General features: G+C 35.3%; 1 protein-coding gene across 1 annotated transcript; it reads left to right on the top strand.

The window, feature by feature from the left end:
* Positions 1–8532: 8532 nt before the first annotated feature.
* LOC145039435 (uncharacterized) lies at positions 8533–9660 on the top strand. Its single transcript, XM_078987495.1, has 4 exons — positions 8533–8751; positions 8858–8925; positions 9012–9229; positions 9305–9660. Exons 1-4 carry the CDS (start codon positions 8533–8535, stop codon positions 9658–9660), a joined length of 861 nt encoding a protein of 286 aa, XP_078843621.1.
* The last annotated feature ends 235 nt before the right edge of the window (positions 9661–9895 follow it).

Genomic DNA, 9895 nt, shown 5'->3' with positions numbered 1-9895 from the left:
TCGATCGAGGAACAAGAAATCATGCTTCACTTCCTCCTCCTCCTCCAATTATTCTCCCTAACCCACAAGATTGTAAAATTGAAAAGTTCAATATTACTCAAGCCCTTTTGGCAAGTAAACATAAAGAGGACAAGTCGGTGTGTGCACACGTCTTAGGGATGAAGTCACACATTGATAGGTTAAGAATGATGGGATCCGTTGTCGGTGAAGAGATGGCTGTTGATTGGGTTCTTCAGTCACTTCCTAACTCGTATAGTGAGTTCGTAAGAGAGTACTATATGATGAACCACGACGTGACACTTATAGATCTCACCTACATGCTTATTGCTGCTGAATCAACAATGGTTTGGCGCAATAGAAAAGCAAAGTTGATTGGTGAATCTACCTTCAAGACCTCTATGGATATAGACAATGGCAATGAAAGACATGCAATGATCGAAAAGTTTGATCATAAGAGAAAGGCGATGTCTGAAGTAGTTCCATGTGTTGTTCCAAAGGAGTCAATTTGCTTTTATTGCCAAGAGAAGGGGCATTGGAGACGAAGTTTCCCTATTTACCTAAGAGATCTAAGAGATGGGAGAGTCAAAAGTATGACTACGCTTTAGGTAAGAATCCACTATCTAACTCCATTAAGTTCCTATTCATTGATTCTTAATACATGATGTGATAAGATTACATTTGAATGTTGTGTAGGATCGGTGAAAAGAAAGGAAGCTTGATAAGAGAGCAAGATGAATCTAATCACAAGAGATGGATCTCGATATCATGGACTTGAAGATTGGATTTTGAGCTTAGATAGTTATGATAGAGTTGTTAGAAATTTTCTTTTTACATAGTTTTCAATAGATTGTGCATTGTAAGGACAAATGCTTTTCCGCTGCTTTTATAAATAAAATAAATTTTGTTTGACTTATTTATTTATTTGTTTACTTCCTTGCGATGAAATCGTTATGTGAAAATTGATGTTTGTATATTTCTACAACAAATGGATATGATTCTTAGTTATGTTATTTATGGAAATGTCAAGAATTTACCAAATATGGAGAGTTTCTCATCGCCCAAGTTTCAATTGGACAGAAACTTGGAATCATGCAACGTGGATGCACGATGAATGAGAAATTTCGTATTTGGAAATTGGACTAATTCATTGACAAAGTGTCAAGTGAAGGATTAGGAGATCGAGTACACAAAGTTGTGTGTTGATCAAGTTCATCATAAGAGTAACAAATATATTCGTCATGATTTACTAAAGGCTTAGTAAATATGATTACACTTACAAGATTAAGTGTAATTTTGAATTGATTAAAGGGTTTAGATCAATAGCAAAACGAATAAGAAGAATCAAGTAGGCAGAAAGATAAGAGTTTCTCCATTCTAAGAAGAAGGGAGAGTAGCTTTTATGCTTTATGATAGGTCTTAATGATTTAGAACCATATCTCAATTGATCCTCTAAGTGAGTCTTGGTACAATTGTATGTCCAAGAAGAGGAATCAAAGATTGAAGAAATGGTCAAATCAAGAAGTCAATCATACTTCGTTCCAAAACAAGTCTTAAAGTCAAGATTGTGACATTGAGTGAATAGTATTAAGAAGGTTTATAACATTCATCAATTGTGGAAAGTTGTGATGTCTTGGATAAGACAAAGACCAACTAAGACCAAAATTATGAAGTGTTTTGTTTTGATATAAGCTACACTAACTCTTGAATATTTGTTTATCAAAAAATGTTTTGATAAGAGAATCGTATATGTCAAGGAGTCAGTGGGAGTCTTAATAGTCTTGAAAAGTTTCAAGAACAAATCAAATAAGCCTTGTCGATCATCACTAGCACACGAGTTGAGGTTTACAACCTATCGTGAAGACATTATTTTGTTTCTGTGCCAATCCAATCGAGTTAATTATGCATGTGAGTCCTATGAGTTCTCATTTGAATGCATAAAAGTCAAGGACCTTGATCAATGGAAAGTACATTGATAGGAAAAGGTGAGCTACTTAACTACTTGGAAGACGTGGTGGGCAGCTGTGCTACCATAAGGCAAGAAATCAAGATTAAGAAAGTTCGATCCATATGAGTTTGTTTAACAAATTCACATGGATAGGAACACATACACCGTTTAAATCTAAGTGTCATAAGATTTCCTCCTTCATGAAAATGACTGTGAGGAAATGCTTTCACAAAGAAAGATTTTAAAAGATAGTGATTGTAAAATTGCATTCTCGAATTCGATCATGGTTACGGCATCCCTTTCCATAATTTGAATTGTGAGGTTTGGCAATTAGTCTTAATTGTTAAGACACACATATGAACTATCTAAGGCAAAAGTGTATAAGTTCAAGAAGCCTTGATAAAAGATTATCAAAGCACTAAGTATTAGAAACATGAACTTAAGAAATTCAATAAGTATTGTTTTCTGAAAGTTAAGATGTTTATGAATACATGTCGAAGCTAGTGGGAGCATAAGTGTTATGTTTTATAATAATCATCATGATAGTGGGAGCATAAATGTTATGATTGTATGATTATTAAGACAAGTATTGCAAAGTTGGCAATATTAATTATAGAAAACAAGAGTTAAACCTTGCAAAGTAGTAAGGGTTATAAAGTTGTTTTGCTATAATTAAGGGAGAGAATATTATGCTTCATTTCAAATCTAAAGGATTAGGTTGTGGAATGTTAATAAATTTAGTCAAAGGTACATAGTGTGTTCTTAAAATTTCGATTATGATTACGGCATTCCTCTTCACAATTCGAATTTTGAGAACATAGCAAATAAAACATTGTGCGTCGTGTCCCATACGCTTCGAGTATAGGATCGATTGCAAATGATTTAATGTTTGATCATTCTAAGATTTTCCAAATGTCTAGTGCATTTAGAGGGAAAATGGACTAGAATCGTTTTTGACTAAAATAATTAAACAACTATCAAAGGACAATCCAAAGTTCGATAAGGATTGGTTGCTTGTGAGTAGTTGGAAGTATAGTATTGAAAATTATGGAAATGTTTCCATATTGGATGGACAATATCGACATCATTACGAATAGATAAGATTCTATTAAGAAATTAGTTGTCGTATGGAAAATATGGAAGCGTGTCCATATTGGGAAGTAAATATTGAAAATCTATGTCTAGATTAGAAACCTTTATGCAAAAGGATGTTCAAAGGAATGTACTTTGAGTGAGAGACATCGTATCTAAGGAATTGTCTTGTAACAATCTCCGATAGAGGACTTTGTAATATCATTGGCAATAGTCTTTGTGACTTTGGTGCAGTGACATTAGGAAAGGATCGTTGCATAAAGTGTTAGAATCTAGCATATTCTATAAGTAGCAAGAATTTGATATTCTTACACTTATGAAAAGGGATTTGGAGCTGTAAAATGAGAATGATTGGAAATGTGTTCAATTTGTCTATTTCACAAAAGTAAGAACCATAGGTAAACATTGTGTGCATGTTAGGAGCACGGGACAAGTGTAATAATTCAAGTAAGAAGTTGATTACCCGAAATGACAAATAATGAGTAATCGATATGGTGATAAATAAAACGTGTTTTGTTTATACTCAAAGGTTTGAGGCCATATGGGATTAGTATTATTCTTGTGTTTCACCTTGCATGTTTTGACTTCCAGAATAATTGAGTTTATTAAGAATAATCGAATTATTCAAACGGGCCACAGTCGTTCATATGTTGGAAGTAGATATGAATGAAGAGTGTCGTGAATTGGTGTGTGGATTGTCTAGAAGAGTATTAGACATAAGCAAATGTTTGCTGCAACGTTCATGAGTGCTTATGAATATGATTTGAGCATTGGATTAAACCCACGCTCACTTGGATCACTATCTCGAGTGATTAGTGAGACGATAACATCTTATATTCTTGAAACCGAGATGTGTGAGTTGTATCTTGCTAATCGGTTGCACATTGATAATATGTAAACGCACCAGTAACTTGGTGTTATAAAACATATTGTTGTGTGTAATTCGGTGAATGAGTGCAAGCGAGCATTGTATCAAAGTTTATCCGTTCCTTTTATCCAAAGTAGGATAAAAGCGATATCTTTGGGCCCCTCGATGGTTTAGTGATGACATACGTAAATGCTCGGCCGGGCTAGGGCTAATTTGATTTGTTCAATTAGTCTGTCGTCATAAATCGGAAATCGAGATATAGTACAAAGAGAATGATTAGAAATCATATCTCATACGATATCTAGAATGGAGGAATATATGATCCCTTATCTAAGGACACGCGTATCTGATAGGATCAGAGTTGACAGCGTCTTTGGAAAGCTACGATTGCAGATCGGGATCTGAAGTCATACGCAGAATAGTTGTTAGACTTATCCAAGTGGGAGACTGTTGGATTAGTGTCTAAGTCCATAACTATTTTGGTATGTACTTGACCCGATGGTGCATGGTCCTTTTGGGTTGCCTTCACCAAAGCAACTTGATAGGATGATTTATGGAGAGTAAGGATTAAATATGATTTATTAATATATTATGGGAATAATATATTAAAGGAGAAATCATATTGTTTAATTAATATTAGTCAATAATTAATTGGTAATTAGTTTTGTGACTAAAAGAGATTAATTAAACTTAAGGGACTGGAATTGTAATTATAAGATAATTATAATTTGGGCCATGGATTGCCTTGTATTAAGGGATGGACGAATTCTAATGGGAAACCCATAAGGAAATCGTCCATGGGCTTAATAAAAGGAGTCTATGGGTTGCTTAGGGCTTAAGCATCCAAATTAGGGTTTCCTTGTTAGATAACCCTAATAGCACAACTATATAAAGACCCCTTAAGGCTCAAAAACGTGGCTAATGTTCTTGTAAGGGTTTACACATGTTTTTGGCAGCCTCCAACCTCTCTCCTCTTCATCCTCTTGCTTATGGTGTTTGTGAGCCATTAGAGGAGTGACACTTGTGACTCTAAGCCTTCCAAAGTTAATACAAGGAGATTTGGGATTGTTATTGCTACATAACAATCAAGGTAACACTATAAACTTATTCTCATGTTAATATGATTATATGTATGCTAGAATTAGGGTTTATAGTCTTGGATTCTAAGCATGTACAATAGAGAAACCTAGATCCAAGCATTAGGGTTTGTATGAGAACATAGGATGTCTTATGACCAAAAACCCATCAAGGGCAAGGGGAATCCAGTCGACTACTGCCTTCTAAGTCTCAAAAGTTGTTGACTAACACACATGTTGTGAGATAAATTTGGAGTCTAATCATCAACAATCAAAGAAAAAGGTACTCGGCCACTTTATCGCTAAAGTATTGGTTGGATACTATAATAGAGTTTATCGGGGCAATGAAATTGTTAGGGACATCAATTCAAAATTTTCAATCAATATCTCACACCAACAGGCATGGCGTGCAAAACAGTATGCGTTGTTAATGTTAAGAGGTACCAAAGAGGATTCATTCACCAAACTACCAGTGTATCTGCAAAACCTGGTCAAGCACAATCCAGGAACTGTTACTCAGATAATAGTAGACGATGATGATCGGTTTGAGTTCGTGTGTATATCGCGCTGGGTTGCTCGGTAAGCAGTGTTAATTTTTATAAGAAATATAACATATGAATCCTAATTGATATTTGTTAATGCAATGAAAAGTAATTGTAGGTACGAGCGTTCATCAAGTATTGTAGACCAACCCTAATAGTTGATGGTGGTCACCTAAAGGGTGAATTCAAAGGCACGTTGTTGATCGTAGTGACAATAGACGGTCAAAACCAAATCATGTATGTTGCTTATGCCATTTCCAAAAGTGAATGTACTGAGACGTGGTCCTGGTTTTTTCGAAAGCTACGTGAATGTATAGGCAACTTGGAAGACCTTACAATCATATCTGATAGGGCTCCATCCATAGCGACGTCAATTGCAAATATATTTCCTCACGCCTATCATGGAATATGTGGTGTCCATTTATATTTCAACATTTCAGCAAATTTTGGAAACAGCGATACAATGCACACATTATTTTGGGAGACATGCAAAGCCTATACCATTAAAAAATTCGATAATGGGATGAAAAATAAAAAAAATGTAAATATTTGTGTATGGGAATACCTACAAAACATCAATCCAGAAAGATGGGCCAAGGCACATTTTCCTGGAAATCGGTATTTCTTATGACATCAAATAGTGCGGAGTCGATAAATTCAATGTCACGATTTGCAAGAAGGATGCCAATATTGATGTTGATTGAGTATTTTCGTGCAACAATGCAACAATGAAGTTTTCAGAAACGTAATGTTGCAGTTACTAATATTTTATATACTTTATAAAAAATATGTCTATTTTTTTAGCTGAAACTAAAACAACACTCACCCAATGGGCTGAAACGATTATACAAGCAAATAAGAATGCTTGTAATAATTGGATGGTGTACCCTATCTCAAATAGAAGATTTGAAGTGAAAAGATCTAACCACAAAAGTGTCATTGTTAATTTCCAAAAAAGAACCTGTACATGTAGGCGGTGGCAAATAGATGGCTTACCCTGTGGCCATGTTATAAAAGTGCTGACAATGAACCGTTACGAAGATTGTTTCGAATTCGCTTTATAAGCTTACTTTACAGAAACATTGAGGAAAACTTACAAGGATTCTGTGAACCCCTTACCAAGTCCATCTGAGTGGAAGATCCCCGATGATGTGATGACCGTGAAGCCACCCATAATGGAGAGACGACAGTCGGGTAGGCCAAGATTCACTGGACGTATTCTGTCACAAGGTGAGCATCCCATACGATAATAATGTTCTACATGCGGTCAATTTGGACACACTAGGAACGATTGTACGGGTAGGGGATCGAGGAGCGGATCTGGGGGGAGGAAAAAATTTACACAAAAGGGCATAATGACCGATGAGTTTGCATCTGGGAGAGGGTCACAGAACGAAAGCATGTACCCTACTTTTGATTTCAATAGTACATTTGATTTGAATTGTCCTTAGATTAATGTAGGAAAGCAATGAATTCCCGTATTTGTAATTTGTATTGCTTTTATTAAAAAGCACTTCTGAGATTATTAATTAAATCTAGTACTCCACTAATTAACTCCTTTAATCCATGAAAAATAAAACACAAATGTAAAACATTATAGAAATCGAGATACACCCGTACGAAACATTACATAAGACATTTCACATAAAAGAGCCTTCTACATGAAACATTTGTTATTTTTAAGTAGGATCCATGCATCCTCATACTCGAAGCCACTTCCCTCGTTCTCCAAAATGTAATGATCTTTAACCATTTCTAAAAGATCTTCGTCGTTGTTTGGATAACAATACCTGTTTTTAAGATTATGATACCATCGATTAAACCATGTGATTTTTTCCTTTAAATCCATCCACTTACCAAAAATATCTTCTTGTGTTTGGTGTTTTCCTTCTCCCAACGAGAGGTTAAACATGGTTGTTATGCGGGTCCATTCATCACATTCTAAGCAATCAGGGTTAACCATGGCTACATCATCGTAAATGTTCATCCAACAACGTGTTACCACCATTACCTCTCTTATCGTCCATAGATGTGGAGTATTGGACGGAGCAACTGCGTTGGAAGAAGCTGGTTGATTGGAGGCCATTTTAAAGTTTTTTGTTAGTTTGTTATAATTTTATAGGAGTACTTAAATAAGAAAAAATAATAACATACAATTAGGTGGATTCCCATAAGTACTTTTTGAAACTACATTATGAAACCATTGTCAAATAATGTCAAAGAGTAGTCCGATTGTCAGATACCTTACACGGAGATACTGTTTGAAACGAAAAATATATTGTTCGAAAGGACAATACATTATGCAGGCTACAAAGTAGTAGTCAAAATCTATGAAACCGTAGTCATATAATGTCAAAGAATAGTGCGATTGTCAGATACCTTACACGTAGATACTGTTTGAAACGAAAAATATACTGTTCGAAAAGACAATACATTATGCAAGCTACAAAGTAGTATTCAAACTCTATGAAACCGTAGTCATATAATGTCAAAGAGTAGTCCGATTGTCAGATACCTTACACGTAGATACTGTTTGAAACAACAAATATATTGTTCGAAAAGACAATGCATTATTGACCTTGCCTTTGCAGCTCCTACTTATTTATGTGTCCGCATGTGCAAAGCCCCTAACCCGCACAACCTTACGCACACTAAGTAATTGCTAATTGTCTCTTATAATTGTTTCGAAATGAGTTTCTCCGACACTGACCATGAAGAAAGCTTCAACAACTTGCTTGTTTACCTTCATAACCTAAGGCGAACCAACCTGCATACTCACACTCACATTAAAAGGATTTGATGGATCATTTCCAATATTGTTTTGTGGCTATTGGATGGGTGGTATAATTCTTTTCCAAATCCATTTTATGTGTTTACATTTGATAATGTTTGTACATTAAAGTAATTGGTGTGCACTATTAAAAATTACAGGTCCATGCATTCGTGCATTGTTTCTTGCCTGTCCTCTACATAGGTACCGTCCCTCTTAAAGGGGACTACCTAAAAACAATGTTTGTAGTTGTTGCTAAAGATGGGAACAATCTGACTTCCCCTATAGCGTTTGGTATGGCGGTTGAAAATAATGTGGTAAATTCTACCTGGTTCCTGATGAGTTTAAAAGAATGTCTCGGAGAGGGTAGGGAAATGACGGTCATATCCAATATGTACGATGGTGTTAGCTCTTGCGTAGATAATGTTTTCAGTGACCAAAGGGCCAATGGCCTACCGGTATGGAGTGACCATCTCATTTGAGAGGTCAAGGGTTCAAGTCTCGGTTGAGACATAGGTGATTATTTAGGAGTAGATTAGTTAATTTTCCGTTTCAAAAAAAAAGATAATGTTTTCAGTTATTCGTATCGTGGTTACACTTGTAACAGCATGCAAAACTATTTATGCACAAGAGTAGGCTTCGGGAGATCATTGGAAACTTTGTTCTAGATAAGATTAAAATCCTACATGTTGTCAACTTTTGCACAAAATTTTTCTAGATTAAGCATTGATGCTCGTGAAGTGCTTACGAATATCCGTCATCCTAAATGGGCAAGAGCCTATTTCCCTAACATCCATTCGAATGTACTCAACATGGAAGTTCCTCAATACTTTTCAGTAGTATCGCGCAATCATTGTAATGTACTGATAATAGCGCTTATCGAGGGAATTCCTGAGTACATACAAAATACTTTTGTTGAACGAAGTATAATTGCAGGTATATTTTTGGATGAAATATAAAAGAATTAAATAGGTTGTACTGTTGCCTTTTGTAACCATATTTAATTTTCAGGGAGTATGACTGGTGTATTAACACTGTATGTTGAAATGCTGATTCAAAGAAGGATGCAAAAGTTTGTTCGTTGGCAAGCAACACATATCCCCCAACAGATATCCTCTCCCATGCCGACATATGTGTATGAAGTGTTTGATTTTAAAACAACTTGTGCTATTGACCTTAAAGCTTATACTTGTTCATGTAGAAAATGGAGCAGTCTCGGTATGGCATGTGGTCATGCCATCACAACAGCACGTGATTCAGACATGAATGACATTGTTAATTTGGCTCAAGTATATTACCATGCCGATGTATATCAGCTCATCTACCAGACACAAACCATTCACGTAGTTTCCCCACCAGCTGAATAGGAAATCCTAGACCGTTTGATGGTTGTTTTATTGTCGATGTAATTTTTATTCCCTTTAAATAATGATGCTTGTAATATATTTGTCCTTGTCTATGTAATATATTTGTTGTTGAGTTTGTAATATATTTGTCTTTGTCTATGTAATATATTTGATGTTGAGTTTGTATATATTTTTCAATATATTATGTTTGTAATATAGTTGACAATGTGTTTGTAATAAGTTTGAAATACATTAT

The sequence above is a fragment of the Lactuca saligna genome, chromosome 4, assembly GCF_052625555.1.
Source record: "Lactuca saligna cultivar CGN05327 chromosome 4, ASM5262555v1, whole genome shotgun sequence".
Taxonomy (NCBI): domain Eukaryota; kingdom Viridiplantae; phylum Streptophyta; class Magnoliopsida; order Asterales; family Asteraceae; genus Lactuca; species Lactuca saligna.
The sequence above is the reverse complement of the archived record's forward strand: the minus strand, read 5'-3'. Positions and strand labels throughout refer to the sequence as shown.